This window comes from Schistocerca cancellata, chromosome 3 (assembly GCF_023864275.1).
Source record: "Schistocerca cancellata isolate TAMUIC-IGC-003103 chromosome 3, iqSchCanc2.1, whole genome shotgun sequence".
Classification (NCBI taxonomy): Eukaryota; Metazoa; Arthropoda; class Insecta; order Orthoptera; family Acrididae; genus Schistocerca; species Schistocerca cancellata.
Window position 1 is genome coordinate 290,892,562 of NC_064628.1, and position 16,435 is coordinate 290,908,996.

The following is a 16,435-nucleotide window of genomic DNA, read 5'->3' on the forward strand; positions in this document are numbered from 1 at the left end:
TCTTTCCATCTCTCACCCCACCCCAACCCATACCTCCATCTCACCCCAGTACACTCAATATGGACCACAAAAGATCTGGCAGTCGACTGAGCATAATGTAGAGAGACAGGCATGTGCATGTGAGTGAGTGACTGAGTGAGTGAGCGTGTGTGTGAGCGTGCGCGCATGTGTGTGTGCATGTTTTTCCTACAAGCTTGGAAAAGGCAGTGCATTCTCAAAGCTAGCCAAGCTCTATACCTTTTGTTTGTGTACCTATTGATGACACAGCACTTCTGCCTTTTGGTGAGTCTTCACTATTAAAAGATACTTACGCATAAGCTTCATGCCACAGCTTTCACCAGAAAAAGAAAGGGAAACACACATCTTCATTCACACAAGCAAGATTTTGAATGTTACATCTTGGAAGAGCTTACACACAAATATTTACCGAATATGACCTTACACAATTTTTTTTTTTTTTTTTTTTTTAAGGCTACAATCTGGCAGAAAAAGTTCAAGTGGAAACAAATATTGAAACTCTTATTACAGAATTTAAAGATGCTCTAGGTACCTTATTCAATCAAGTGTTTAAGACTCAAAATAACCAAACACACGGCATAAAACACCATAAACTAAAAAGATCTCAAAGGCTCCGAGTCAATGGAATGGTAGATGATCCAGATTTTACATAGACACAATAGAGGAAATAATAATGAACTTGTTTGCAGACAAGGCTTCTGGTAAAAACGGTGTTACTAGTAAGCTCCTTCATAGAATACACAGCAAGTATCTTACCATATTATGCAACAGTTGCCTACAGAATGCTTGCTTTCCAAGATTGTGGGAAAGAGCCAAAGTAGAACCCACTCTCAAACCCTGTAGTCTCCAAATTCTGTCCCATCAGCATTCTGTATATTGGGTGGTGGTGGTGGTGGTGGTGGTGTGGGCTTATTGGAAAAGCTCTTAATTAACAGAAATATGTAGCATGACTTCCCTAAAGATCTCCCAAGCAACAATCAGTACGGATTTGCTCCAGAGAAAGAGACAGAAACTGCAGTGTTGGCAGTTAAGAACTTCATTGAGGGAAGTATATCAGAAGGACTATATGTAATAATGGTCAGTCTCGAAGTTCAGGGTGCTTTTGGTGCAGCTTGGTGACCCAGCATCCTAAACATGCTACACAAGTTTCAATGTCCTAGGAACTTACATAAACTGGCTAGAAACTATTTCAGTGACAGAACAGCAGTGTTCCCATTTAACATCATCAAACTAGAGGAGGTGACAAAAGGGTGCCCACAGGAGTCTTACTGTAATCCATATTTTTGGAGTACCCAGTATAATTCTCTGCTGAATTTGGATTACACAGCTAAAACAAAGATGGCAGCATCTGTACATGACTTAATCATACTGACCAAAGCAAATACAGTCCTTAGTGAACAGGAGTACAACAACACAGAAATAGAAAAAAAATCACAGCTTGTGCTCTAAACAACAAAATCCAATTTAATGACCTAAAATCAAAAGTATTGCTAATAATGATGATAAGGCATACAGACAAAGCAATAATTAATACAGTCCTACCCAACAATGTTTTGCAACAAGTTGAACAATAACAATATTTGGATATAATTAATGATTCTAAAATTACCTTTAATGAACATATACAGAACATGAAAGAAAAGTGCACAAAACTAATACATTCTTTATCTAAATCAGTATCGTTCAGGGGAATGAAAATAATTTACAAAAGAGCTATAACACCAACATTGGCACATGCAGCTCCTGTTTGGATTCACACACTAAGAAGAGAATATAACTGTATGAAGATTTGAAGGATTCAGAACTTGATCAACATTAAGACTGCTAAGGCTTACAGAACAACATCTACTGAAGCATTGTGCAATCTACCGATCCTTACACTAATAATTACTCAGCTCCAAGCAACAGCGGAAGAATATAAAATTATAAAAAATGGAATACTGAGCCCATTCGATAGTCAGTACTTTAGATTGAAAACTGTGGCCCCATCCAACAAGTGCACTAGCTTTAGAAGAACATTACAATAAAGGAATATTCAATACAGGTTTATGTCAATATGACTTATTTACAGAACGAAACAGGTTCAGGAGTGGCAGTAATCATTAATAGTACAGTTGCCTGTCAGTGAAAGTACACTCTAAAGAATGGCTTCACTATTAGCCAACCAGAACTATTAACAATTTTGCAAGCTTTAGAGAACTTATGAAACATAGATTTTAAAATGGCAGCTGTAATATTCACGGCAACCGAATTACACTGGATTCATTAAAAAATTCCAGAATTATACATTTTTGTTAGAAAGGATTAGAAACAAAATTTAGGGGTTTGCATCAGGGGAACGGCATATTAACTTTGAATGGATAAAAGCCCATGTAGGAACTCTTTGAAATGAACTGGCAGCCAAGCTTGACAAACAAGCAACTTGAGAAAATGCAACAGAAAGCTACAACAGAATTTCTCTGCCTGTGATCAAAAGAAAATTACGATGCACACAGAAAGAAAACTGGGAAAGAGAATGAGCTGAAACTACAAAAGTCGCAAGCACAAAAATTTTTTTCCGACTCTTCAACTTTGTCTTTCGAAATTGTTACTGCATTTATGTAATCTTACTACAATATTAACAGGGCATGGAAATTAACTACAACTGTTTCAGTCTAGCCTAAGTGCTGTTTGTACATTTGCAGACGGTAACTGACCAGTAGAACACCTCTTATGGACGTGCTGCAAACTTAATAATGAGAGAGATACACTAAGGAAGAGTGTTAAAGAAACAGGAGACAGATGGCCCATCAATAAAACAGTTTTAGTAAAGATATACATGAACGAATTTCACAAATTTTGTAAAATAATAATTTTTTCTAGCATATGAATAACTATGCTACTTGAAGTTCTATCTGAAAATATATGGGTCATACAGGAGTTTATTACTGTGAATATAAATATATACTTCCCACTCTTTCTTTAGTAATTTGTTATAGAAATACATGTACATAAGAATATGGAAGCAATTTACACAAATTAGTACAAAATTAAACACAGAGCAAAATTAAGTAGTGGGCAGATTCAAGAACAAAAAGAAGCAAATGGACAGTAGGAGGAAAAGGGAAGGATAGTGAAATCAAGAGCAAAGGAGTAATTGAGGAAGTGGAAAGTTGTCTTAGCAGATTAAATAAAGTCTTCATTCCCCCATAACAGAAACAAAGAAAACGGATGATGATGATGTTTGGTTCATAGGGCGCTCAACTGTGAGGTCATCAGCGCCCGTACAGAGTATCAATTTTTTCACAGTGTGGACAAAAAAGATGGAGAAAAAGCTACTGTTTCAAAGACTTTCTCGGTGTATCACAATATACTCCTTTGGAATTGGTGTCTGTCCATTATTTTCCCACTGAGTGATTGTATTGAAAGTGGTTAACAAGAAATCCAACATGAATGTTTCTCATTGAATAAAGACAGAAGTTCTCTCTATGCTCGCTCACAAACACTGAGGCACCATTATTATCTTTTGTATATGATTAACAAGAGGTAAATACATACATCAAAAAAGTTTTGCATCACCCCGGTTCCCAGAACTCTGGAAGGCAGACACTGACTGTGGATATTGTATCACAGACACAGTCCCTTTGACTGTTCAGAGATGTCACTAAACCCACCCAAAGATGTACACAACCATTCATGAGCAGCGCCTATTAGACGGAGGGGGTACAACAGCTGATCAGTTCCAGTCATTCCACCAGGAAGGAGGTACACGGCTTGTGTTGTCTGTAGTTCAACCATGCATAGATGGTCAATACCGCAGTTCGATCGCGTCCGCATGCTAGGAAGGTCTCTCAACAAGGAAAGTCTCCAGGCATCTCGGAGTGAACCAAAGCAATGTTGCTCAGACATGGAGGAGATACAGAGAGACACGAACTGTTGATGACATGCTTCACTCAGGCCGTCCAAGGGCTACTACTGCAGTGGATGACTGCTACCTACAGATTATGGCTGGGAGGAACCCTGAAAGCAACACCACTATGTTGAATAATGCTTTTCCTGCAGCCACAGGACGTCATGTTACGACTCAAACTGTGCACAGTAGGCTGCACGGCGTGCAACTTTCACTTCCGACGTCCACGGCGAAGTCCATGTCCAAGGCGAGGTCTATGACACCGTGCAGCGCGGTACAGACAGGCCCAACAACATGGCGAATGGACCCCTCAGGATTGGCATCACGTTCTCTTCACCAATGAGTGTAGCATATGCCTTCAACCAGACAATCGTCGGAGAGGTGTTTGGAGGCAACCCGGTCAGCCTGAACGCCTTAGACACACTGTCCAGCGAGTGCAGCAAGGTGGAGGTTCCCTACTGTTTTGGGGTGGCATTATGTGGGGCCTACATACACCACTGGTAACCAAGGAAGGCGCCGTAATGGCTGTACGATAAGAGAGTGCCATCCTCCGACCGATAGTGCAACCATATGGGCAGCATAAGAGTGAGGTCTTTGTCTTCATGGATGACAATTCACGGCCCCATTGTGCACATCCTGTGAATGATTTCCTTTAGGATAACGACATCGCTCGATTAGAGTGGCCAGCATGTTCTCCAGATATGAACCCTACCAAAAATGCCTGAGATATTTAACTTTTCATAACTGGGATTCACAGTCATGTGAAATTTCTTGAAAGACATCATGTTTATGCCAGTGACTGTTAAACTTTTTATTTCCACTATTGCAATATCGGCCTTAGGCCATTATCAAGTGCAGATGTTTTGGCTTTAAGCCTTGTCTGCTTATACAATGTGTCAGCTTGTATAAAGTAGACATGGCTTAAAGCCAAAACATCTGCACCTGATAATGGCCTAAGGCCGAAACTGCATAGTGGAAATAAAAAGTTTAACAGTCACTGGTGTAAAGATGATGTCCTTCAATGCCTGAGATAGATTGAAAAGGGCTGTTTATGGATGACTTGACACACCAACCACTCTGAGGGATGTAAGCCGAATCACTGTTGAGGAGTGGGACAATGTGGACCAACAGTGCGTTGATGAACATGAGGATAGTATGCCACAACAAATACAGGCATGCATCAATGCATGTGGACATGCTACTGGGTATTAGAAGTACCGGTGCATACAGCAATCTGGACCACCAACTCTGAAAGTCTCACTGTATGGTGGTACAACATGCAATGTGTGGTTTTCACAAGCAACACAAAGGGTGGAAATGATGTTTATGTTGATCTCTATCCCAATTTTCTGTACAGGTTCCAGAACTCTCAGAACCGAGGTGATGCAAAACTTTTTTTGATGTGTGTATTATTATGAGAAGGAAAGTTGCTATTCACCATATAGCTGTGACTCAGCATCTCTAAGCACAACAAAAAGACTCTCACAATTAATGCTTTCGGCCATTAAGGCCTTTGTCAACAATAGCCAGCCAGCCAGCCAGCCAGACTGACTGACTGACTGACTGACTGACACACACACACACACACACACACACACACACACACACACACACGAGTCACAGAAAAGCATGGCACTGAGACCACCACATGCAGGAGGATTAAGACTATGCCGAACAGAAGAAAGGTAGAAGCCACCATGATGAATGGCGAAATGATGTCCATGAGAAGGGGTTTTGTCCCAATTACTGTGGAACCTAGTGGTGAATGAACTCATTAAAAAATCTGAACTCCACTGAACAGGCCATGAAGGTCCAATGGTACCGACCAGCCGCCGTGTCATCCTCAGCCTACAGGCGTCACTGGATGCAGATATGGAGGGGCACATGGTCAGCACACTGCACTCCCAGCCGTATGTCAGTTTATGAGACCGGAAATGAACTCATTAAAGAGTTAAAGATTAGAGGCTACATCTGCCATGGATGCGCAGAAGATTTAATTATAGTAATACTTGACAAATTTGCTAGTATGGTTAAAAAAATGGCATGATGCACACAGAACATTGTGCAAAAGTGGTGCAAAAACCAAATCTAAGGGTTAGTCCCAAGAACACTGTTGTACAATTTACAATGAAGCATTTCCTGTACACATACTGGAATCTCAAGCTTCTCAATGGAAATCTACCAGTATGGAAGAGAATTTGCGTAGGTGCTAGAGGGATTGTAGCATCTACATTTATTCAGACAGTCAAGCAGTTCTGAAATTTCTATCAGTCTCTGCAATGAGATTATATATCATAGCAGAACATCGTGATGCCCTTGCAAGACTAGGGGAAAGCAACGGGATAAACCTGCTGTTGGTTCTCAGTCAGTCAGTGGCAATGAACAAGCTGATAGGCTAGCTAAGACAGCATGATAACTCCATTTATTGGACTGGAACCTGTCCTAACCATCACCAAGATGATCATAAATCAAAACTACATAGCTGGATCAAGAGGCAGCATATAGGATATTGGACTATGATCCAAAAACAAAAACTTGGCAAGGTAATGATGCCAAAGCCATATTTCAGGAGAAATTCTGCAAGCCTGGACTTTAAAAGGAGAAACATTAGACTCATGGTGGGGTTAATGATTGGTCACTGGAACTTAAACATCTACAAACAATTGGCATAGAGAAGGAAGCCAGTAAGTGTAGACTAGGTGGTGAGGGGGGATGAGACCATGTCACACCTAATCTTTCAATGCAAACTGTTGTAGGTCAAGAGACATGGAATATTTGGGTCATTATGTCCCGAAGAAATTATGTCACATAAGGAATTAGTAAAGGGTCTCCCACTAGTTTTAAAGAGTATGGTTGGCTTTACCAAAACTACACTATAAAGTCAGTTTGGTGCAGCCAACAATGGGCTAAGACTACTGTTGTTGTTTTTTTTCTCCCTACGCAAATAAAATAAAATATATTTCAATAGTTCATATACATGCCTCTTTGGTCAGTGTGGTACTAACAGGAACTGTGACAACGCATTATTATTATTATTATTTCTATTTTTCTCAGACCTTAGGTCTGGTTAAAAATGGAAAGTGACGCGGACCTTCATCAAGCGTGACTTCCTTTTAACTGCACGGTATATGTTACATTGTATTTAGGAACTTTTGGGTTATTGAACACGTATCAATAATTACGGATTTGGATTTCTGTAGTTGTATATATACGTTTGGATGTAGCTGTATTGCATTGATGTACTGGTGGATATTGTGTGGTATGACTCCTGTAGTTGATAGTATAATCGGTATAATGTCAACTTTATCCTGATGCCACATGTCCTTGACTTCCTCAGCCAGTTCGATGTATTTTTCAATTTTTTCTCCTGTTTTCTTTTGTATATTTGTTGTATTGGGTATGGATATTTCGATTAGTTGTGTTAATTTCTTCTTTTTATTGGTGAGTGTGATGTCAGGTTTGTTATGTGGTGTTGTTTTATCTGTTATAATGGTTCTGTTCCAGTATAACGTGTTGTTTTATTAGTTTATGTTTTATGGCAAGTTGTTGATGTATTATTTTTGCTACATTGTCATGTCTTCTGGGGTATTCTGTATTTGCTAGTATTGTACATCCACTTGTGATGTGATCTACTGTTTCTATTTGTTGTTTGCAAAGTCTGCATTTATCTGTTGTGGCATTGGGATCTTTAATAATATGCTTGCTGTAATATCTGGTGTTTATTGTTTGATCCTGTATTGCAATCATGAATCCTTCCGTCTCACCGTATATATTGCCTTTTCTTAGCCATGTGTTGGATGCGTCTTGATCGATGTGTGGCTGTGTTAGATGATACAGGTGCTTGCCATGTAGTGTTTTCTTTTTCCAATTTACTTTCTTCGTATCTGTTGATGTTATGTGATCTAAAGGGTTGTAGAAGTGGTTATGAAATTGCAGTGGTGTAGCCGATGTATTTATATGAGTGATTGCTTTGTGTATTTTGCTACTTTCTGCTCGTTCTAGAAAGAATTTTCTTAAATTGTCTACCTGTCCATAATGTAGGTTTTTTATGTCGATGAATCCCCTTCCTCCTTCCTTTCTGCTTAATGTGAATCTTTCTGTTGCTGAATGTATGTGATGTATTCTATATTTGTGGCATTGTGAACGTGTAAGTGTATTGAGTGCTTCTAGGTCTGTATTACTCCATTTCACTACTCCAAATGAGTAGGTCAATATTGGTATAGCATAAGTATTTATAGCTTTTGTCTTGTTTCTTGCTGTCAATTCTGTTTTCAGTATTTTTGTTAGTCTTTGTCTATATTTTTCTTTTAGTTCTTCTTTATTATTTGTATTATCTATTCCTATTTTTTGTCTGTATCCTAGATATTTATAGGCATCTGTTTTTTTCATCGCTTCTCTGGAGTCACTGTGGTTATTCAATATGTAATCATCTTGTTTAGTGTGTTTTCCCTTGACTATGCTATTTTTCTTACATTTGTCTGTTCCAAAAGCCATATTTATATCATTGCTGAATACTTCTGTTATCTTTAGTAATTGGTTGAGTTGTTCATTGGATGCTGCCAGTAGTTTTAGATCATCCATGTATAGCAAATGTGTGATTTTGTGTGAGTATGTTCCAGTAATATTATATCCATAATTTGTATTACTTAGCATGTTGGATAGTGGGTTCAGAGCAAGACAGAACCAGAAAGGGCTTAATGAGTCTCCTTGGTATATTCCACGCTTAATCTGTATTGGCTGTGATGTGATATTATCTGAATTTGTTTGGATATTAAGTGTGGTTTTCCAGTTTTTCATTACTATGCTTAGGAACTGTATCAATTTAGGATCTACTTTGTATATTTCCAATATCTGTAGTAACCATGAGTGAGGTACACTATCAAAAGCTTTTTGGTAATCAATGTATGCGTAGTGTAGCGACCTTTGTTTAGTTTTAGCTTGATATGTCACCTCTGTATCTATTATCAGTTGCTCTTTACATCCTCGTGCTCCTTTGCAGCAGCCTTTTTGTTCTTCATTTATAATTTTGTTCTGTGTTGTATGTGTCATTAATTTCTGTGTAATGACTGAAGTTAATATTTGTAGATTGTTGGTAGGCATGTTATGGGGCGATATTTAGCTGGGTTTGCTGTGTCTGCTTGATCTTTAGGTTTCAGATAGGTTATTCCATGTGTAAGTGTATCAGGGAATGTGTATGGGTCTGCAATGTAACTGTTAAATAATTTATATACCTAAAAACAAAGATGATGTGACTTACCAAATGAAAGTGCTGGCAGGTCGACAGACACACAAACGAACACAAACATACACACAAAATTCAAGCTTTCGCAACAAACTGTTGCCTCATCAGGAAAGAGGGAAGGAGAGGGAAAGACGAAAGGATGTGGGTTTTAAGGGAGAGGGTAAGGAGTCACTCCAATCCCGGGAGCGGAAAGACTTACCTTAGGGGGAAAAAGGGACGGGTATACACTCGCGCACACACACACACACACATATCCATCCACACATATACAGACACAAGCAGACATATTTAAAGACAAATTTAAATAATTTAGTTAGGTGTGAATGTGTTGAGGTGAACTTCTTTAGCCAGAAATTTGCTATTTTATCATTTCCAGGGGGTTTCCAATTGTGCGTAGAATTAATTGCTCGGGTGACTTCATGTTGCAAAATTATCACTTCAGGCATTTGTGGTATCATCTTGTATGAGTCTGTTTCTGCTTGTATCCACCGTGCATGCCTGTTACGTTGTACCGGGTTTGACCATATGTTGCTCCAGAAGTGTTCCATGTCTGTTATGTTTGGTGGATTGTCTATTTTAATGTGTGTGTTATCTATTGTTTGGTAAAATCTCTTTTGGTTTGTGTTGAATGTTTGGTTTTGTTTCCTTCTTTTTTCACTTTTTTTGTATCTTCTAAGTCGTTTGGCCAATGCTTGTAATTTCTGCTTCTTTTCATCTAATTGCTCTATTGCTTCTTGTTGTGAGATTTTACCTAACCTTTTTTGTTTTTTGTCTGATATTTCATTTCTTATAAATTGTGTTAGCTGTCCGATGTCTTTTCTCAGTTTTTCTATTCTGATCTGTAGCCTGTGTTGCCATGCTGGTTTTGTGGGTTTCTTCTGTGTGTTGGTTGGTTCTGATCTCTGCCTAGTGTGTATATTTAGTGTAGTGAGTGCTCCTATATAAACTAGTAGTTGTAACGCTTCCATAGTTGTGTTTTCATTTATTTTGTTGTGTATGATTGTGTTGATAGTTTTTATTGTTGTTTCGACTTGTGGGTTATTTGGCGGTCTATGCAAGAATGGTCTAATGTCTGTATTTGTGTCAGGTGAAATTTCTCTTCTATATCTAATATGTGTGTCACTTCATGTTCTATTTGTGCTTGTTCTGGTGGCTGTCTTAAGATTTCGTTTTTCTCTGATTGTTTAATTGATGCGTGTTGGTCTTTGTTTGTTTGCTCTGGGATGTTTGAGTCCTTTACTGGGATGTTTGAGTCCATTACTGTATTTTCTTCTTCTTCTAATTGTGCATTATTTTGTTCCAGTATTTGTTGTACTTGTTGTTTGATGTTTTCTAACTCTGGCTGGGGTATCCTGTTATTTTTGATTATTACACGGATCTGGTCAGCTAGTCGTTGTTCTGTTAAAAATTCTGGGTATCTGATAATAAATGTTGTGTATACTTGCGATCTGCATCCAGTTGTGTTGGTTCCTAGGTTTGTTGCTTGGTAATAACAGAACATGAGGTGTCGATTAACTTCATCTGACCATCTCATCCTCTGTCTTTGTTTTCCTTCTATGGTGGTTGCACGAAGCATATCCTGCAAAACACCTCTATTTGGATTTAAATCATTTTCCAGTTGGCTAGCAGTGTCGTTACCATTGTGGGCGGGCATAGGGTTCAAGCGTCGTCCCCGACCATGACGGCGCTTGTCCGAGGCTTCTTTAGTTCTGTCCTGAACCAAGTAATCACACTAAAAGGGGGGTTAGCCCTATTTATTATTATTATTATTATTATTTACTTTTGTTTTTCCTCAGCTGAGGAATACCTTTGTAGTGAGGGTCATTGCTACATATTAACCAAGGACCTCAAACAGATGACAGCTGCATTTTCAAGAGCCTTGTTGGGCTTTATAGGAATAATAAAACATAACTGAAACTGTTAAACATCGAAAATATGTTATGTAATTCATTTCATGAAATAGTTTAGCTGTTTTATGACTGCCATAGCATACAACTTGTTATATACTGTACTAACACATGCACAAGGACATAAGTCAGAAATAGGGGGTGAAAATGAGATAAATGAGACAATTTGACTATCTTACAGGAAAAAGTGACAACTTCCTTTTGAGTAAAAGGGGATACTTGTATGCCTTAGGCAGAAAGAATTACTCTTTTTATTTTTTGGAGGATTTGGGGTTAACACAGACAAATGTAAATAACATTCGGGTGAAAGGATAGAAGTGTCTCTTGTTAAATTACGGAAATTAAATTTATACTTTTTTGTCTAATGACAAGTAAATTCCACATACTCCTGGTTGCATCTGACATCTGAAATATATTCCATGTGTTACAACCGCATCACAGAGAGAAGCCTTATGCATAATATTTTTGATCATTTGTCCAAGTTATATGGCTGACTAAGACGTCACAAATGCCAGTCATCCATTGTCCCTATGGTGTGGCTCACAACATCAACTGAGTGTTGATCACACTGTCAGGAGGGTGGTTATGGAGTGAGGACCTGTGCAGACATCTGGAAGTGCACTTGGTGATGGCTGACAGGTTCCAGCTTGTCTCGGAGGCCTTGCTGATTAGTCCATGGGGCGGATATCTAAGCAATGAAAGGTAAGTTTTTGAAAACAAAGCTGCACACAGATACAATTGATCTCTGATGTATCCGCTCTCTTTATTCTTAGTCCTAATTTTACATTGCTAGCAGTAAAATAAGCATGCCTATGTCTGCACTGACAAGACACACACTACTGTGGGTCTGACATTCAGATCAATTACTCTGAGTCACTGATGAGAACAGAATAAACCTTGTGAGGGTATGGAATTTTCCACGATTTTATAAGTAATAATTCTGATGGATGTAGTGGACTGGGGGGAAAATCACTTACTACAGTAGCAAATGAATGAACACACTTGACATGGTTGCCATTCACAGAAAGAAGAGCTCAAGGATTAAAGTTATCCCTAGTTGGATCATAGTTTCTTCAAACTATGTATAGCTTTTGTTGCTGTTGTTATGGTTTGTATGCCTGAGGTGTTTGTCTTGTGCTTCATGCAGCCCCGAGTTTGGTCAAGCTGTACCTGACATCACTCCCAAGTGCAGCAAAGAGACATCTGTGCCATACGCTGTGCCTAGGAACACCAATGACCTGAAAGTCCCACAGACAAGAATGTCTGTGACATGAAGACTTCTTTGTATCTTTGTGTTACGAGCTTTCTGCAAAACACAATGAGGGTGAGTTCTCGTATAAGAGTGAATATTTTTAGTGCTTTATCCACAGGTTGTTGAGATGCTCCTTCACAAAGAGTTACTAATAATGAATTAGTAAGGAAGATCTGTTGGGAGCTCATCAACTTTTATCGCATCAGAAGAGTCTGACAGATGTAGACTCTAGCAACCCTTCACTCTGCAACAGAGTGTGTGCCATTTTGAAACTTACTAACAGATTAAAATTGTGTGCTAAATGGACTTGAACCCAGAACCCTGACGTTCACAGGCAATGCTCTTACTGAATGAGTTATCTCGGCAGGACTCTAGGCCCATCACAAGAGTGTAACTTCTGTCAGTATCTCTTTCTTCCTCTCCAAACTTCATAGGAGCTTTCCTGCATACTTTGCCCTCTGGGAAGAAAGGAGATTGAAGAAAAAAGGCTTAGTCCCAGCCTAGGGGACTGTTTCCAGAACGAATATACCACTCTACATAAGAATGTGCCCTGTTTTGAAACTTTGTGTCAGATTAAAACACACAGTATATACAGGAGTGAAATTTGAAAAGAAGAGAGATAATGGATGGGAGAAGTGGACCTGAGGAGGGGGGGGGGGGTGCATTGAGTCAGGCCTGGATAGCTTGGTCAGTAATAGCACGGCTCGTTTAAGGCAAGGTTCTGAGCGAGTCATGTTCTGATATATAGTTTCAATCAGTCAGGAAATTTCAAGTTTCATTGATTGTTAGGAAACTGCAACACCTGTGGCAGCTAGAAGCACCAATGATAACTGTATTGTAGATATTGTTGGAAACTGTCATGCAGTTAACACTAGTTTTTGGCATCTTCGTGAAGTAATTACCCTCCGTTAATTTAATGCTGTATTGTGACAAACATTGCCTGTGCTTTGAAACTGCTGCTGAGACCTTAAACTGATATTTTTTGGCAGATTCTCTCAGCTGCTTTGAGGCCTGTGAGGATTCTGTTTCACAAAACAGGAGCAAAAATGGGTCTTTGTGGCACTGTATTGTAAGCTTCACCAACAGACAACACTTAACTCCACAACCAAGGTACAAACATGGCAGGAATTTTTGGTTTAATGCACTACCTTTCATTATCTTTGAATCATGTGGTTAATCATGCTGGGGAGTACTCCTTCCCTGTAAAGATTGTACTATCTACACAGATATTTATAAGTGAAAAAACTTACACTTATTACCACAAAACTTTATAAACAATCTCAAATTAAGGAAATCTGATGAAATGCTCACTCAACCTACCTTTCCATATGACAATGTACAAAGCTTGATGAATTCCACAATGCCATCAGGAACACTGCATTTGCTAAGACGTTTTAGATACTCTACTATGTCGTGCGTCTGAAGTCCAACACTCACAGCAGCATAAAGCGAGTAAGCTGTGAGTTTGTACTGAAAGAAAAGAATGAACTAGAGATTTGCACTTGTAGAATAATGAATGATATTTTACACTGTGATCACACCAAAAAAAATTCTGCATATTAAAATTAAATGCTGAGCTACTTTGTCATGCATCATCTGCTCTTCAGAAGGTTATTACAAAGGAACAAGTATATAAGATTAATATGCTTGATGGTCTAGAACTAAATCACAGGCTATAAATCTAAGAGTAAGATATTCTGAGACATAAAAAAATAATTAAAAAAAAACAGGCATAGCACAGTTTCTCTCAGAGTTATGGAATATCTGTGACCAGGGAGAAATGATTCTTCATCATTGTCATATGGCACCAAAATGTAATACATTGCAAAATAAAGCAGTATATGCTACATATTACTTATTTGTTGCTAAAAAAACTTGCTAACAAGATGTTTGGTCTATTTTATTTCATTTTAGCTTTATTTTGTCATTTACAATATTCAGCTAAATGACATAAAAATCTGGTTATCTTACATACAGACTGCTTTTATATTATTAAAACCACTTTGTACTGTAATACACTCAGGAACTTCGTCACCTCAATACTAGGTCAATGAAACAGTTGCCTATCACCTAGGAAAAAAGTCAAAGCGTAGTGACATGGGAAGTACGCCAATTTATAACATTCATCTCTATAGCTGCATGCTAATGCAGCAATGCTCAATCCGTAAGGCAGCTGGCTTGAATCCTGGCAGCAGAAGAAATTTTTCATAGCGAGTATTTAGCTAATGAGAGAAGTAGATGTGACAGTGTAAAGTACGTGGAAATCTGGCAATGTGCCAACACCTTGCATTAATGTTTTTGGCACATGGAGGGAGGAGGAGGAAGAGGAGGAGGTGGTCGTGGGAGAAAGGAGAGGATGAAACCTGTTGCCAGCACAGTCTCCTCCTCGCTAATAACACCAAAGAGGCCACCATGCTTAACATCCCCATCTGAATGACAGATCCACATCAACAGTGTCACACGCCCTCACTTCATGAGACTCTGTGAGGAGAGGTTTGGTATTTAAACTAGGGCATTCGCCCAAAGTCTGGTCATCAGGAACTTTATACCACCACCTTTCTTCCCCTTGCTGGCCAAATACTGGCGGTGAAAAGTTTTTCCACCAGTAGCAATCGAACCGGCTCACCCCGTTTGAGCATCACTGAGTACAAGCACGCATTAGCAACCTCGGCCACGGAGCTGGGTTCTTGCATTAAATTAAAAATTTCTCCGAAGGGTGTCATAGAGAGAGGGTATTTCACAGTACTGAAAGTGCTTTGTTTGTCAGATCAGACACGTTGTTCAGTTCACCTTGATGCTATTTTAATCTACAGTAACAGATTTTCTGTTCCTCCCATTTAAACTACTATACTGAACAAAGAGAGATATTCATTATTGTAGAGAGTAACAGAAACACCCCCTGCCCCCATCACCACCTACAATTTCACACAGTGTAAGAAAGAAAATATTTATCTTTGCTGCACAAAATGACAGTCCGTAACTGAAAATTTATATGATACTATTCATTTTTTCTTTATATGATGCTATTTATTTTTTCTAGACACTATCACAGTAAAACACTTTAAATTCTGACAGAGTTAGCCCATACACTGGCTGATTTTACCTTGTATGACCAATGTACGGCTGAAACCAATTGTGGTTGTAAATTACTTATTGTGACTGGTCTAGAAGAAATAAAATTACGAGGTTAGTTCTGTAAGTAATGCAACACTTTTTTCCCCCCCAGCCAATTTCAGGTGAAAACACACCAAATCTGTTGCGGACATTGTGGAATATTCCAACTTCTGCCCCTGTAGTTTCTCAAAGTGCTGATAGGTATCAGCACTATATGTAGCCTTCAAACTGGCACCTGTAATGGAGGTATGTTCCAAGCAGAGAGCTATGACAGTTTCTTCTGGCAGAAAACCAGAGTTTCACAGATATCCATAGGTACTTGCAGAATGTCTACAGAGACCTGGTAGTGAACAAAAGCACAGCAAGAGGTGTCTGGCATCATCGCAACAATATCCCGCGTGCCAGCCGACTGCACACAGCTGTCACTCTTGCAACATTGGAATGTGGGGACATTCTCATTTGAGGTGATCAATAGATCACAATCGGACACCTCACTGCTCGACTGGACGTCTCTGTCGACACACTTGTCCACCAGTTGGGGTACTCAGAGGTGTTTGCCCACTGGGATCCTCACCACTTGACAGAAGACCATAAAGAGCTATGAAGGACGATCTGTGTGGAACTGCTCGTGCATTAAGACGCCAATTGTGAAATTTTTTTGTCGAACATCGTCACAGGCAATGAAACATTGTTCGTCACTTCAAGCTGGAAACAAAACTGCAATCCGTGGTGTGGCACCGTACCACCTCTCCTAGAAAGAAAACATTCAAAGCCGCACTCTCAGCTGGTGAAGTCGAGGTGTTGACCTTCTGGGAATCTGAAGCGGTTATTGCGTACGACGTCCTCCCTTGTGGTGCAACAATTAACTCTGAAGTGTATATTGCTATTCTCAGGAAACTGACGAAATGATTTTGACGTGTCCATCACAAAAATGCAAACGAACTTCTCCCTCTCCATTACAACACAAACCTTACTCGAGTCTGCACAACTGAGAGAGAAGCTTACAAAATGTC

At 39.2% G+C, this 16,435-nt stretch overlaps 1 protein-coding gene across 1 annotated transcript in view; it reads right to left on the reverse strand.

The window, feature by feature from the left end:
• Nucleotides 1-16,435, reverse strand: part of LOC126174981 (general transcription and DNA repair factor IIH helicase subunit XPB) — a 103,202-nt gene that overhangs the window by 78,200 nt on the left and 8,567 nt on the right. The window contains exon 5 of the mRNA XM_049921457.1: nt 13,629-13,778. Coding sequence (XP_049777414.1) covers nt 13,629-13,778 — 150 coding nt within the window. The remainder of the gene's footprint in view (nt 1-13,628; nt 13,779-16,435) is intronic.